The sequence below is a fragment of the Carica papaya genome, chromosome 6 (genome assembly GCF_054855325.1).
Source record: "Carica papaya isolate Zhongbai chromosome 6, ASM5485532v1, whole genome shotgun sequence".
Classification (NCBI taxonomy): domain Eukaryota; kingdom Viridiplantae; phylum Streptophyta; class Magnoliopsida; order Brassicales; family Caricaceae; genus Carica; species Carica papaya.
Window position 1 is genome coordinate 14,256,233 of NC_142314.1, and position 15,404 is coordinate 14,271,636.

Sequence of the window (15,404 nt, forward strand, 5' to 3'; positions counted from 1 at the left end):
TTAATTTAAATAGTCAATTTTTTTTTTTCTTTCTCCCTTCAACAAAAAAACTAGCAGACTCTAAAATTATTTTAAATTAAAAGAATCAAACCCTAACCATCAATAACAATCACTTCCAAAATGGGTGGAGTTTTGTTCATGCTAATTTCTTTTCCTTTGCTCTCATTTAATAGAATATGAAAGGTAGTTTTGTATTCTAACGATTTATTTAAATACAATACCTGCCTCTCTTGGTAGAAGATTGAGGGCATTCAAGAGGTGGATGAAATCCCGAGGAATCGAATGCAGCGATTGACTTGAACCATTGGACAACCCTGAAGAAGGGAAGCTTCTCTGAGAGCTCTTTGTGATTTAAAGGAAGGAGATGTAGTGGTAAAGCTACCAAAGAAAGCTTGCCTCGCAATCAGAACAACTGGGGCAAGTGAGATGATTGAATCCGCTGGTTTGGATGGTTGTTTGGGCCTTTCTGTGGCTTTGATGTATGAGAGGAGCTTAGGTGAAGCCTGCTCTTGGACTGGTTACCTTCATCTATTACCTCATCAAGAGTCCTTGCCCTTTCTTTGGTCTGTTGATGAAGTGGATTCTATTCTACGTGGCACTGAGCTTCATAAGGTGTAAAATGAACTAGTTTAATACATGTATTCATTTCTTTATTTGTATGTTACTGCATATATTAGTAAATTGCTTTTGTGAAATACTTGTATTCATTTCTTCCCACTAGCATCAGTCTTGCGATTGGTTAAGTTGTCGTATCACTTGTAGCTTATTTTGTTCAGACTTGGTTTTTCTTTTCTGGCGTCATTTTGCCTTGGATGAGTGGATTGTGTTTGAGATGTATCAAACTGATTTTGTATCTGATGCCTGTTCCTTCAATTGGTTGAGCCTCCATTGGCTTGCTGATCTAGATGTCTGATAGAAATGACGTTGCAGGTTGGTTAAGATATGCAGTTTTTTAGTGATAGTTTGAAAAGTGGTCGCATAAGTTTCAGATATTTATCTCCATGGTATCTGCAAAAGTAAAACCTAACTTCACATGTTTTATTTCTGACGACATGATGAAAGAATTAATAGAGGAATGGCTATCTCTTCCATTATTCATAAGGCTTTGCAGCTGATATTATATGCTCTTATAAAGGAGTTATATTATCTCACCATGGAGCTTTTCCTTTGATGATTGATTGTCCACTTGTAGGCAGACAGTTAAAGAAGATAAAGTTCTTATTTATGAGGATTGGAAAGAGAGCATTCTCCTTCTCATGGGTACACCTCTAAAGCTCAATCCACAATTTTTCAGTGTAGAAGAATATTTTGCTGCAAAAAGTCTTGTTGCTTCTCGATCTTTTGAAGTAGATGAGTACCATGGGTTTGGGATGGTTCCTCTGGCAGATCTGTAAGTAATTCTTCTACCAACTTGGAATTCTGAACCTATCTTTCAACAGTTTAGGGGTTGATCTATTTAATATACATGATATTACATTTCTTAGTGGGACTTTGTATACTTTTTGGGTGGTCTGTCAAAGATAAGATTGACCACTAAAGTTGTCCAATATTCTCTTGGGGAATATCATCATTAGGTCAGGCCGCCATAGGAGCTGCATAATTTGTCGGTCAATTTGTAACTCATCACTTCATATAAAAAATATTGTAACTCATCAGTGGTTTTTGTTTTTACCCTGTTTACCTTTCTCCCCCTTCTGCTACTGTAACTTAAAGCTAAGGTAATACTCATAAACTTGAAGGTTTGTTCCATGAGTTATGGCTATGCCAGCTAAGTATAATTGTTTCATAATATGCTTCCCTGTTTTAAGCATCCAATATGCATTTTGTGCTTGTTTCTGTTTTACAATAGACTTTTAGGATGATTTATATCATGGTTCTATGCTTCTATATTTCTCTTTCCACTTTATATTTCCTGCTCAAATTGTTGGTATTATCAACCAGGGCTTATAATGGTGGTTATCTGGCATCTGAACAGTGAAATCAATTTATCATCATGTCTACTCGTTATTGTTGTTGTTTTAGATTACATTTAGTATTTTAATGACTGAACTAGAATATTTAGTTGTGAATGTTCTCTTTGAAGCTCTAACTTAGCATGCAAGCTTTTCTTGTCCTGTTAAGGTAGTGATGAATATGATGTGTTGTTCTTTTCATTTTCTTTCTTTTTTACTCTTAATTCGTAAGCAAAACCATAAGAGATAGTGTCAAAACCAAGTTGAACCCTAGACAAAGTTTCTAAAATCCTTGCACAGTGGGGGACTCTAACTATCTTTTAAGAAGCATCATCATGCACCAGGGCTGCTTATGATATTTTTTCTCCGTTGCAACTGTCTTATATAAATATTTTTGTGAGCTAGTGTCTTCTTCCCCCCAAAAGAAAACCTTTACTACCTAGGTTTTGAACGTTTAATTTTATTTATGTGCTCCATAATCCAGGTTTAATCACAAAACTGGAGCTGAAGATGTATACTTATGCATCATCATATTATGGATCTGACAACAACACTGACAATGATAAAGATGATGATGACAGCATCAACCATGAAAATAGTGGTGATGAGGACTCATTCACTCAAAATTCTCTCTTAGACAAGCAAGTTTCTTCTGCAGCTTCTGCGGGTGAGAATTTTCGATGTGGTAGCGACACAGAATGCTCTTCAACTTTGGGTGCCAGTCCTACAGCTTTGGAAATGATTATGTTTAAGGACGTGAAAATTGGAGCTGAGGTATGTGACTATGTGTAGAGAGTATTCTTATCTATGGCACGTTAGGTTGATTTTTTGTGGAAACTTGGCCTCTTGTTAAATTGATGCCGACTCCTTTTTTCTCTTCTTGTTTTTGGTTGGTACCAATAAATAGAGATGATTTATCTTTATTTTTTGCTGTCAATTGAATATCAGCAGAAGGCTTGCTTTCAAGCATAATTTAATTGATCTATGTGGAATCAAGTTTTCTGTGTCTAGTCTTATATTATTTAGAAGGCTCCAGGACTCAATACTCTGTTATTAAAGAGAAAATAAGAAGGCAACAAAGTTTTTTTTGGACTAGCACCAACTTACAGTTTCTATCCGTTTTTTGATGAGATGATTATTTTATGCACATATAACAAATTTCAGTGAGTCTCTCTTTGGGCGTTTTTTCATTACATGCTACGAAAAGGGAAGTGGGTTTGCCGGGCCAAAGCCAAATATTGGGTCTAAGAACTCTTAAGAGAAGGCAAATTAAAGCCCAAAGCTATAGGTATGACCATCCAACAGAAAAACCAGTTCAACTGCGCCTCAATTTGAACAAACCAACTTCACCTTGTTTTTGCATGAAAAGTTGTTTCAACTTGGCAGAAAATGAAGTAATCCTCGAGACGGAGATGGTTTAAGAGCTAGATCCTCGGATAGCCAAAATTTTTTCTTTCTCTGTCTTCCTCTATAATATTTTTTCTCCTGTTAGTAATAGAAGTAGGCGGGGCTAAGGGGATTAAAATGGCCGATCAATTATGATAAAAAGGGCCAAGTCAGCATTGAGACCTGGAAGAAGTTGAAGCAAATGCTTTGACAGTTGATAACGACTACCATGACCCTTTCTTGGAATGTGATATGTTCAAATAACGGAAGTAAGAGACCTCTGGTTAAAGGCTTTTCGAAGGATTGTGGAGGTAATTTTGTTTTTCTGCAAGAAGCCAAGATAATTATGAGTCTTATTTTGGCAAAGAGCTTTTCAGTACTAGGAAGCAGGTTTGTTTTATCTTCCTTCAATCCGGTCTTCAAGAAGCATTCCTCTTAAGTCAGATGAAGGTGAAGTAAAGATACACACTGAAACACGAACATCACAGCATTACCCTTGCCCCGATCAAGTCAGATCTGGACGATACTGACATATTGTTTTGGTCTTTCTCTATGAATGAGGTTTTCATAGTAAGGTCTTTCTACCTTAACCTTTTCTCTTTCAGGACAGCATTTTTTGGCTGGGAGCCGTGGTGGGCAAAATTCTTGCCACTTACAATTTGATCGAGGGAGACAGAATCTTGTTTAATGGTGTCCCTTTGTTATCTCGACTGAGTGAGAATCCATAACCATCTGCTGCTTTGGCATTTTGGTAGCTAAAATGTTGTGGGATTCTGCCCTTAGTCTCCCGTACTTATCTTGAACAGCCAGTGGTTTGTGGAGGAGATCTGGGCTTCTGCTGGTTATTTGTTGAAATAAATCTAAGAAGAATCTTCTTTTCATCATCCAGGTTGCCCTACTTGGGTCATTTCGAAAAGAGAGAAACAGAAGTTGAGGGCATTTGCTCTCCTTTTGACAGCATTGGAGATTACTGGTTTCATAACTTATCTTTTTTTGTTTAATTGGCACCTTGTCTTGGTGGAGAAGATCTTGGGACCCTGACCTCTTGGACATGGTTGGCACTCCAATCGTGCATGTCTAGTTATCCTGTTTTTCTCTCCAAAAGGAAAGGTCATCAACAATTCTTAGGCTGCTGGCTAAAACACTTTGACTGAAAGCTTTAGATCAATGTTCATTAGTCAAACATAAAACCTTGTCAAGAGTTTGTGGCATATAGTTTGTAGAACCAGTGGCTAAGCATGCTCTTGTTGCATTTATTGTCATTCATGAAATCTTTCCAGTCTTATAACATAATATGGATGAAAGAACTGAGGGAACAAAAAGCTTTACTATTGTGAAAGAAATCGGCAGAGTGAACTAAATTGCTTCTGCTTATTAACACATTTTGTCTGTGTTCCAAATTTTTTTATTTGTTTAGTGGGGGTCTCCCTATAATGCTAACTAACCTTAATTTTATCTTTTGGCATAGGTATTTCAAATGATCCTTCTGGAAAGGGAATTTTGTCTTCTACATAGAGCTTTTGGCAAAGAGTTTTAAATGGCTCATTCTATGTATTTGATCTCTCCAAGCCTCCAAAATTTTGGGTCAAGTACTCATTCGAGTGTTTTACCTGGATAATATGGAAGGTTTACTTTGCGGTCTTTACCTGGGTTTCTCAGCATCCAAGCTGTGCAAGAGAATGGAGGTCCTCGAAGATTAGTTGATATTATCAGAATTGTCACAGAAATCTCTTGGAATTACTTCCGGAGTCTTTCTCGACAGGCACATTTTGGAGGGAATTTCATTGTTGGGTGGCTTTTATGTGGTGCAAACAATCTCCTTGTCATTTGGAGCATTAGGAGTCAACGATGGCATAGCTGCAGTATTGTGAGTTCTCCTAACAGAGTATGTTACTAGATTTTATTACAGCCGACCAAAGGTAACTTTTCCACTCGCTCTCCTTAACAACTTCAAGATGGGTTTTACTTATGTTCTTTTCATTGATGCTTTTAAGCTCGCTAGTTAGTTTGTATCTGTCTTTGACCTATCTGGGAGATAGTCTTTGTAAAATTGATGAGATATATTTTGTAAAGATAGTTCCTTGTATATAATTTGATCTTTTTCTGTTCTGTTGTTTTTTCTTTATATGTAGATTAGTTTTATTTTCATGTTCGTCTTTACTGTAACTTTGTTCTTTGGTCTAATTTATCCCAGAAAATGCTGTAACTGCTCTGGGTATTTTTAGATTTCTTATATACACAAATGCACGTACATATTATTTCAAGTTTTTAATGGAAATTCTAGGCACAACAGAGCTGATTTTAGAATAATTAAATTAAGATATCTAATTAAAAATTATTAATAATAATAATAATTATCCGACTAAAAATTATATTGAATTTAACATAAATATAATAAAAAATTAATGCTGACATATTCTAATTTTATTAAAAATCAATTAAAACACAGTAGTAGTTTTATAAATTGGGTAATTAAATTTGTAAAAATTAAAATAATTTAATTAAAAATATATTTCATTGTGTAGTTAAAAGTTATATCGCAACTAAGATTATGCAAGTAAAAAACAGAGGTTCCAATTTATTGATTGAAACGGAAATTAAATTGTGTAATTAAAAAATTATATTCATTATTAAATAATTTTTTTTAATAAAGTTAAAACCATTTGATTAAAAATTCTATATGATTAATAATAGGAGAAAAAGCATGTAATTTTGTTAATTAGGTAATCAAAATAAATATTTTAAGATTATGAAAAATTAATTAAAAGTTTTACTTAATAACTAAAAAATTAATATAAATTAATTATATAACATGTCATAGTTTTTGTATAAAACAACAAACCCTACTACGACGCAGCAGCAGCAGCAGCACTGATGGCCTCCAGGTACGTCTCTCTCTTTCTCTCTGGCCCCTCTCTCCTGCTAATCGACATTTATGTTTGGTTGCTCGGGAAAGGAAAACTAAATGAGAATATTGATTTAGTAATGATAATCTGAATTTGTTCTTCTCTTCTTATTGCTTCGCTAAACAACGAAATGATTCAATGAATTCGAGTGGAAGGGTTATTCTTTTTTTATTCCTAGCTCTAGTTTCCTCAGTTATCAAACAAAACAAACTTTCTTCTTCTTTCTTTGTTTCCATGAAGTTGTCTGAGCGCTTTAATATCTACGGCTAGAAGTTCTGTAATTCAATGGTGCATTTTCGTTTTCAGTATTTTCTTAACATCTAAACCTGAATTTCTCTTATCCCCGCATCTCTTAGCAGAAGATTGAGGGCATTCAAGAGGTGGATGAAATCCCAAGGAATCGAATGCAGCGATGCGCTCGAGCTTTTGGACAGTCCTGAAGAAGGGATTTCTGTGAGAGCTCTTTGTGATCTGAAGAAAGGAGATGTAGTGGCAAAAATACCAAAGAAAGCTTGTCTCACAATCAAAACAAGTGGGGCATGTGAGATGATTGAATCCGCTCGTTTGGATGGTTGTTTGGGCCTGTCTGTCGCTTTGATGTACGAAAGGAGCTTAGGTGAAGCCTCCTCTTGGGCTGGTTACCTTCAGCTATTACCTCATCAAGAGTCCTTGCCCTTTCTTTGGTCTGTTGATGAAGTGGATTCTCTTCTACGTGGCACTGAGCTTCACAAGGTATAAAATGCACTAGTTCAATACATGTATTCATTTCTATGTTACTGCATATATTAATAAATTGCTTTTGTGATTCTGTAGAAAGTTCTTGTTGTATATAGTACCCTTCACACTAGGAGCAATCTTGCAATTGGTTAAGTTGTCTTGTCACTTATAGCTTATTTTGTTCAGACTTGCCTTTTCTTTTCTGGTGTTATTTTGCCCTTTGACGAGTGGCTTGTGTTTGAGATGTATCAAATTCACTTTGTATCAGATGTCTGTTCCATGGATTGGTTGAGCCTCCATTGTCTTGCTGATATAGATGCCTGATAGAAATGAAGTTGCACGTTGGTTGAAATATGCATTTTTTTAGTGATATAGTTTGAAAAGTGCTCGCATAAGTTTCAGTCAGATCTTTTTGACTGTGGTATCTGCAAAAGTAAAGCCAAACTTCGCACATTTTATTTCTGAGGACATGATGAAAGGATAATAGAGGAATTGCTCTCTCTTTCATTATTCATAATGCTTTGCAGCTTATATTATATGCTCTTTCAAAGAGTTAAATTATTTCACCATGAAGCTTTTCCTTTAATGATTAATTGTACACTTGTAGGCAGACAGTTAAAGAAGATAAGGCTCTTATTTATGAGGATTGGAAAGAGAGCATTCTGCCTCTCATGGATGCACCTCTAAAGGTCAATAAATGCTTTTTTGGCGTAGAAGAATATTTTGCTGCAAAAAGTCTTGTTGCTTCTCGATCTTTTGAAGTAGATGAGTACCATGGGTTTGGTATGGTTCCTCTGGCAGATTTGTAAGTAATTCTTCTACTAAATGGGAATTCTGAACCTATCTTTGAACAGTTTAGGGGTTGATCTTTTTAATATACTTGATATTACATTTCTTAACGGGACTATATATTTTTTGGGTGATCTGTCATAGATAAGATTGACCACTAAAGTTGTCCAATATTCTCTTGGGAAATATCATCATTAGGCCTGGTCGCCATGGGAGCTGCATAATTTGATGGTCAATTTGTAACTCATCATTTCATTAAAAAAAAAATGTAACTCATCATTGGTTTTCGTTTTTCCCTGTTCAACCTTTCTCCCCCTTCCGTTACTGTAACTTAAAGCTAAGGTAATACTCATAAACTTGAAGGTTTGTTCCATGAATTGTGGCTATGCCAGCTAAGTATAATTGTTTGTTTCATAATATACTTCCCTGTTTTAAGCATCCAATATGCATTTTGTGCTAGTTTCTTGTTTTAGAATAGACTTTTAGGATGATTTATATCATGGTTCTGTGCTGTCATATATCTCTTTCACTTTATATTTCCTACTCAAATTGGTGGTATTATCAATCAAGGCTTAATAATGGTGGTTATCTGGCATCTGAACAGTGAAATCAATTTATCGTCATGTCTACTCATAATTGTTGTTAGTTTAGATTACATTTAGTATTTTAATGACTTAAGTAGAATGTTTAGTTGTGAATGTTCTCTTTGAGGCTCTAATTTAGCATGCATAGCTTATTGTGTCTTGTTAACATAATGATGAATATGAAGTGTTGTTCTTTTCATTTTCTTTTTTATTTGTACGGAAGCAAAACCGTAAGGAATAGGGTCAAAACCAAACTAAGTTGAACCCCAGACACAGTTTCTAAAATCCTTGCAGTGGGAGGCTCCGACTATCTTTTAAGAATCATCATCATGCAGCTTGGCTGGTTATGATATTTTTTTTTCATTGTAACTGTCTTATATAAATATTTTTGCAAGCTAGTGTCTTTTCCCCTCAAAAAGAAAATCTTTTCTACCTAGGTTTTAAACTTTTAATTTTATTTATGTGCTCCATAATCCAGGTTTAATCACAAAACTGGAGCTGAGGATGTACACTTTACCTCTTCATCATCACATTATGGATCTGACAACGAGACAGAAGATGATAAATTTGATGATGACAGCATCAACCATGAAGATAGTGGTGATGAGGACTCATTCGCTCAAAATTCTCTCTTAGATAAGCAAGTTTCTGCTGCAGCTTCTGCGGGTGAGAATTTTCAAAATGGTAGCGACACAGAATGCTCTTCAACTTTGGGTGATGATCCGGCAGTTTTGGAAATGATTATGGTTAAGGATGTCAAAATTGGAGCTGAGGTTAGTATGTGACTGTGTACAGAGTGTTCTTATCTGTGGCACATTAGGTTGATTTTTTTTGGAAACTTGGCCTATTGTTGAAATGATGCTGGCTCCTTTTTTCTCTTCTATTTTTTGGTTGACGTTCAGATAAATATAGATTATTTATCTTTCTCGTTTGCTGTCAATTGGATATCAGCAGAAGGCTTGCTTCCAAGCATAATTTAATTGATCTATGTGAAACAAGTTTTGCTTATCTAGTCTTATATTATTTAGAAGGCTCCAGGACTCAATACTCTTGTTATTGAAGAGAAAAATAAGAAGGCACAAAAGTCGTGTTGTTTGGGCTAGCACCACCTTACAGTTTCTGTTCGTCTTCTTATGAGATGATTATTTTGTGCACATGTAACAACGTCCAGTGAGTCTCTTGTTGGAAGTTTTTCATTACATGCTTCGAAAAGATTTACATCTTTCAGTCATCTTGGAAGATCTTGCTTTGTGCACATGAATCTGATGTGATGGTTACCGACTGTCATCTCTAGCACTAGTGCATGACTTCAAACTTTACCTTATTATTGCTCTGATATGAATCCAAGCGTCCCCTGGTACCAATGGGAAATTAGCCCTCACGTCAGATTGGTTCTAATTTCTTTATTTGTTTGTTGTTTTTTTTAATTTTTTAAATTTCTGCTCAGGTGTTTAATACTTATGGACTGTTGGGCAATGCTGCATTGCTCCACAGATATGGGTTTACTGAACCTAACAATCAATATGACATAGTTAATATCGACTTGGAGCTTGTACTTCAATGGAGTTCATCCTTTTCTACTAGCCGGTACAGTAGATCTAGGCTGTCCTTATGGAGAAGACTAGATTACTCTGGATGTGTCAGCCAGAATTCAGAATATTTTGAGATCTCGTCAGATGGGGAACCACAAATTGAGCTGCTGGTTTTGTTGTACATAATGCTGTTGCAAGAAGATGTGTATCATAAGGTGGATCATGCAATATCAATGGCCAGTAACAAAAAGGAAGCAGTTGCTGTGATTTTGTCAAGATCATGCTGTACCATATCTGATGGAAGTAAGGAACTGAGCAAGATTGTTTTGCTTACAAAAAGCGTCTGTGGAGCTCTCCTGGCACTTGCAGATATGAGGGAGAGTTTATATGGTTCAAATTCCATTGAGGATGATATTGAAGCACTAAATAAGTGTTCTGTAAGGGAGAGAAAATTATATCACTCGTTGATTTTGCGTGTGAGCGAGAGAAAGATCCTGGAGAAGCTCAGAAGTTACGCTTCTTGTCAGGATGGATTGTCTGCAAAGGCGAAGAAAGCCTCATCAAGAAAGCCGCTTAAATGCCGTGGAGTCTCATGTTTTATCTCCTGAACTTGTTTGATGTACCGTTTCTGTGGAGTCTCCACTCGGGGAGTGCCCTTGAAGCATAATAGCTGAAAAGAAGACGAGGATCTTGGCAGGGGATGAAAGGTCGGGCTTATAACTTATTTTAATGGCCAGCACATGGTTTGTTAGATTTACAGAAGCAGAGATGTTGGGTAATTTTCATTTGCAATTTTACATCAAGAGATCTTGTGGGGCTCAATCTACTACTACTTTGGAAACTATTTCCAGTAATTTTAAAAGATTAATAAGGATAAATTATTATGTTAATCCTTAAAATTTAGATTATTTTTCATTTTAGTTATAAATTCTTCGTTGTTGTGAAATAATTTCCAAAGTTTCTAATCTTACCACTATATTTTTTTTTTTATGATAAATCAATATAATAATTTAGTTTGACTATACTTTTAAATAAAATATTTATTCTCAAATTCATCACTTTAGTCTAATTTTTATATTATTTTAGAGATAATTTAGAACTATATATATATATTTTTCTGATAAATACATTTTGGATATTTAGAGTTAAAGACTTTTAAAAAAAGGGAAATTGGGAGTCAAAGTTAGAATTACAATTTTGTGAGTTATAATTTAAAAATAAATTAACACTTTTTTTTTTTTTAAGGTAAAAAAAAATGGAAAAATGGTATCCCGTAGCTGTCGCAATTTGACATCGAGTGTGTACATCAATAAAAAAAATATAGAAGACAGATTCAGTGTGTATATATAAGCGTTCTCCGCGTTTGAAGATGGTGGTCAGAATTCAGGAATAAGTTTTTGGCGGGCGGGTTGGTATTTGGAAACAGACATGGCGGTGAAGATGAAGGACACCTTCTACGTATCCCATGGATCCCCAACGCTATCCATTGACGAGTCGATGCCGGCCAGGCACTTCCTTCAGTCATGGAAGAACACAGTCTTATCTCAATCACCCACTTCCATCCTCGTCATCTCCGGTCACTGGGAGACCAAATACCCTACCGTCAGCGTCGTCCAACGCAATCAAACCATCCACGATTTCTATGGTTTCCCCGATCGCATGTACAAGGTTCCTTCCTGCTCCCTTCGTTTTTTCAATTCCAGGTTTATCTCGCTGTTTAACGATTTGTTGTTAACTCAATTGAATCCATACAAGAAATGATGCGTGGAAAAATATGATTCCGATGCGTTTATGTTTCGTTGGTTATATAGTAAATGTATGTATGTATGTATGTATTGAGATCAGTTGCCCACAATAAATGTTTTTGAGGTTCAATTGTTTATAATATGTTGGATCTTGCACGTTGATACAAAAATTTGAGAGGACTTTCTGTTTTCTCTTGAAATTTACCTGATAAGTGTCTGTTTGTTTATCTTTGTGACCAATTGGCTTGTTAATTGAAGCTCAGATCTTGGTTCCAAATGAATAAGAAAAGAGGGTTGAATTTCCAGTTTTTATGCCATTTGGTTTTGTTAGGAGAGACTAAAAAATGACACAAAATTTTTTTATTGTTCTCTACCTATGACCGAATACAGTGCCTATGTAGCCTCAGCAAAGGGAGGGGCAAAAGAACAAATGAATGTTAAGCTAAGAATATATATTGTGGATTCCTGTCTTGCTTAGAAGGATTTGGAATCAAGTAGGATGAAGACCTTTGGTCATTAAAACGCAAGTTGGTCGTGTGTTGAAGCGTGGATAGTCTTCAAAACTCCATCTTGAATCTTTTCTCTCACAAAATGGCAATCAAGTTCAATGTGTTTGGTTTGCCCATGATAGACTGGATTTGCTATAGTGTGAAATGCAGCCTGATTATCATATTAGAGATTGCAGGCCATTGACTCTCAACTTTCAGATCTTTAAGCAAGTTCATTAACAAGACAATCTCACAAGTTCTATTTTCCATTGTCTGTATTCAACTTCTGTAGAAGAACAACACACTATTTTTTACTTCTTGGACTTCCAGGAGATGAGAGAAGAAGCAAGAAAAATGCAGAAACCCGTGAGGTAATGGCGAGTGTTCGGACAGGTGCCCCAATTCACATCTGAAAAAGCTTTAATCTGAACTGCCAACGACGATGAGAAGAAGAGACCTTGACCATTCTGTTTATATATTGTAGGATACACATGGCCTCTTGAAGACGTCTAGTTCTTGTAGCTGTTAAGAATTGACTTAAAGATATGAAAGTTGAACATGAAGGTCCTGCACTTCTCCACTGTGATAATCAGGCTGCATATTCACATTGCAGCAAGTCCAGTATATTACGAGCGAAACAAACACATTGAACTTGATTACCATTTTGTGAGAGAAAAGATTCAAGATGGAGTTTTGAAGACTATGCATGTTTCAACACACGACCAACTTGCGTTTTAATGACCAAAGATCTTCATCCTACTCGATTCCAACTCCTTCTAAGCAAGACAGGAATCCACAATATATATTCTCCATCTTGAGGGGAAGTATTAGAATATGGTGCTGTTTTGTTCACTATTTTGTCAGCTTTATTTTTGTTTCTTTCTAGATGAAAGTTTGTTTTGTAACTAATATTCTTTTGTTCTTTGGCATCTCCCTTTGCTGAGCCTATATAGACATTCATTGTATTTGGTCATAGGTAGAGAAGAATGAACAAGGGAAAGAAAGGAAGGGGCAGCAGAAGTGTATCTCTCAGATACCATGTTAGGAGAGAAAGTAAAAAAATGATTGAAAAAGTTTTTCATTCTTCTCTACATATGACCGAACACAATGAATGCCTATATAGGCTCAACGAAGGGAGATGCAAAAGAACATTAGTTGCAAAACAAGCTTTCTTCTAAAAATAAATAAAAATAAAGCTGAACATTAAAAAAATAATTAAGAAAATAACACCATATTCTAATAGGTTTCTATAGAATCGAGTCCTTGGTATTATTGCTGTTATTTTGGACTAGTCAGTATTATTAATATGTTGAAACAGTCGGTGTGAGAGTAAACTCGTGATCAACTTAACTGATGATTAGAAAGGAATTTTCATGAAATCTAGTATCTCATCATTCTCTGTGTCTTAAAATAGCTTTTGGAATTTTTAAGTGAAAGAATTTAACCTATCATCAGCTCGAGTATCCAGCACCTGGAGCTCCAGAATTGGCAAAGAGGGTAAAAGAGCTGCTTATGTCCTCTGGCTTCAAGCGTGTTGATGAAGATAGAAAACGTGGGCTTGATCATGGAGCATGGGTTCCTCTCATGCTAATGTACCCAGAGGCTGACATCCCTGTTTGTCAACTCTCCCTTCAGTTGGACAAGGATGCAACTTACCATTACAATATTGGCAAGGCATTGGCTACTCTCAAGGACGAAGGTGTGCTGATCATTGGATCTGGAAGTGCAACTCACAACCTGAGGTCCCTTGGACCACGTAAGGGTTCTGTCGCTTCTTGGGCTTTGGAGTTTGATACTTGGTTGAAAGATTCTCTCCTTGAGGGAAGGTAATTGTTAAGCATTCGTTCCATATATAGTGTTCCATATTTTCGTATGCTCTTGTGGGATGGTGGAAGAGTGACTGAACACAAAATGACTAGTTTCTAGGTGGACAAAAATTTAATCTTGTAACCTGGTCTACAACAACTACGGAAACATCTTTCTTTCACTGGATCAAATGTTTTAAGAGCTTATGGACCAAAAATCCATGGCGACATCATCATATTTGGAAGAATTTTAACTTGGAAGTGTCTGGATAAACATCTTTGGATTTTGGGAAACTGGGTTTCAGAATTGTGAGATAGAATTAATTTTTGGTTTTGGGTCAATTTTTAATCCAAAGTTCAGATGTTCATACCATGAAAGAAGTGGAATAACTTCATTTCACGGAGTATTTTTTGTTTTGATCATGCTGAAGTTTTGTAACTTTATTTCATGGGAGGATTGAAGTGCTGCCACTTGGAATCTGTCAAATTTGTTGAACAAAATTGATGTAGCCTTTTCTACTTCCTGCTTCTAGTAGTTGGCCTTTTGCTACTTTTCCTGCTTTCAGGAGTTGGCTTTTCACTTGATATTTTGTTAATTGGAGCTAGTTTTCAGAATGACAGCAATTCCCCGCCTTCAAAGTAGCAAAAGAGAAGAAAGTAACAAGTGGGGGTGGAGATCATCTTTCCACAAATTTTTTCTTTTCTTCCTTGAAAGTTCTCTCCTGTGTATTGAGTTTATGATATGATCTGTGCCTATCATCTTGTTTAATCAAATTTGGACTTTACATTTTGCTTAAGTTTTCCTAGGAGATGTAAACATTTGATTATTGTTGCAGATACGAAGATGTGAATCATTATGAAGAGAAGGCACCACATGCAAGGACGGCTCATCCATGGCCAGATCACTTTTATCCATTACATGTAGCAATTGGTGCTGCCGGTGAAGGTGCCAAAGCTAAGCTAGTTCACCACAGCTGGGACATGAGTTCTCTTTCTTATGCTTCTTACCAGTTTACAGCTGCCGACTGAAGTCTTACATCACAAGGTTTGGCTCATAATGTTCCGGCATTTAGTCTCTCTTTCTCATGCATCCATATAAATCTGTGTTTGTATAATTTGATGTAGTTGAGAAAAAAAGCAATAAATATTGGGGAATCTTGTATTTTATAGTATGTTGGATATGTCTCTTGTGGAGATTGATTGTGGCCGACGGGTCAGTGTTTCAATAAATATTACTTTTTTTTTTTTTTTTTTTTTTTTTTAATTTATAATTAGTATACAGTTACGATAATTATTTAAAAATATACACTTATCTTCCTCTAATTAGTTAATCATAATAAAATTTAAAAAAGTTGCTGTATTGCATTTAGTTAATTTAAGAAGAAGAAAAAAAATAAAAAAAAAATTTACACTAATAAATATATAATATTGTGATTCCTTACTAATTAACTTAAACTAATTGTTCTCAAGTATCAGATTTGAATTCTTAATTAATATTTA

The 15,404-nt window shown here is 35.6% G+C and overlaps 3 protein-coding genes across 4 annotated transcripts; all 3 read left to right on the plus strand.

Moving 5' to 3' along the window:
• Positions 1 to 38: 38 nt before the first annotated feature.
• On the plus strand, positions 39 to 5,447 carry LOC110808609 (uncharacterized). Of its 2 annotated transcripts, none has more exons than XR_015812926.1 (4): positions 39 to 612; positions 1,197 to 1,390; positions 2,437 to 2,726; positions 4,807 to 5,447. XR_015812926.1 is itself a non-coding variant. In XM_022034153.2 (4 exons), exons 2-4 carry the CDS (start codon positions 1,351 to 1,353, stop codon positions 4,873 to 4,875), a joined length of 399 nt encoding a protein of 132 aa, XP_021889845.1. In that variant the 5' UTR covers positions 45 to 612; positions 1,193 to 1,350; the 3' UTR covers positions 4,876 to 5,447. The 2 variants fall into 2 exon arrangements, 1 of the variants encoding a protein (XP_021889845.1); XM_022034153.2 differs by having other exon boundaries at positions 45 to 612; positions 1,193 to 1,390.
• A 694-nt stretch (positions 5,448 to 6,141) lies between these two features.
• On the plus strand, positions 6,142 to 10,756 carry LOC110808635 (ribosomal lysine N-methyltransferase 3). Its single transcript, XM_088206760.1, has 5 exons — positions 6,142 to 6,223; positions 6,604 to 6,976; positions 7,573 to 7,766; positions 8,813 to 9,107; positions 9,782 to 10,756. Exons 1-5 carry the CDS (start codon positions 6,213 to 6,215, stop codon positions 10,472 to 10,474), a joined length of 1,566 nt encoding a protein of 521 aa, XP_088062886.1. The 5' UTR covers positions 6,142 to 6,212; the 3' UTR covers positions 10,475 to 10,756.
• Positions 10,757 to 11,111: 355 nt separating this feature from the next.
• LIGB (catalytic LigB subunit of aromatic ring-opening dioxygenase family) lies at positions 11,112 to 15,150 on the plus strand. The gene is made up of 3 exons (XM_022056926.2): positions 11,112 to 11,534; positions 13,555 to 13,925; positions 14,741 to 15,150. The coding sequence occupies exons 1-3, from the start codon at positions 11,295 to 11,297 to the stop codon at positions 14,931 to 14,933; spliced, it is 804 nt and encodes a 267-aa protein (XP_021912618.2). The 5' UTR covers positions 11,112 to 11,294; the 3' UTR covers positions 14,934 to 15,150.
• Positions 15,151 to 15,404: the final 254 nt, after the last annotated feature.

What these genes read in the sequence shown, in the direction of transcription:
- LOC110808609 (XM_022034153.2), top strand. Translation starts at nt 1,351, where the DNA reads ATGAGTACCATGGGTTTGGGATGGTTCCTCTGGCAGATCT. An exon ending in ATGGTTCCTCTGGCAGATCT is followed by an intron (nt 1,391 to 2,436) that starts GTAAGTAATTCT and finishes TCCATAATCCAG; the next exon opens with GTTTAATCACAAAACTGGAG. An exon ending in ACGTGAAAATTGGAGCTGAG is followed by an intron (nt 2,727 to 4,806) that starts GTATGTGACTAT and finishes CTTTTGGCATAG; the next exon opens with GTATTTCAAATGATCCTTCT.
- LOC110808635 (XM_088206760.1), top strand. An exon ending in GTGGCACTGAGCTTCACAAG is followed by an intron (nt 6,977 to 7,572) that starts GTATAAAATGCA and finishes ACTTGTAGGCAG; the next exon opens with ACAGTTAAAGAAGATAAGGC. An exon ending in ATGTCAAAATTGGAGCTGAG is followed by an intron (nt 9,108 to 9,781) that starts GTTAGTATGTGA and finishes ATTTCTGCTCAG; the next exon opens with GTGTTTAATACTTATGGACT.
- LIGB (XM_022056926.2), top strand. Translation starts at nt 11,295, where the DNA reads ATGGCGGTGAAGATGAAGGACACCTTCTACGTATCCCATGGATCCCCA. An exon ending in TCCCCGATCGCATGTACAAG is followed by an intron (nt 11,535 to 13,554) that starts GTTCCTTCCTGC and finishes ACCTATCATCAG; the next exon opens with CTCGAGTATCCAGCACCTGG. An exon ending in GATTCTCTCCTTGAGGGAAG is followed by an intron (nt 13,926 to 14,740) that starts GTAATTGTTAAG and finishes TTATTGTTGCAG; the next exon opens with ATACGAAGATGTGAATCATT.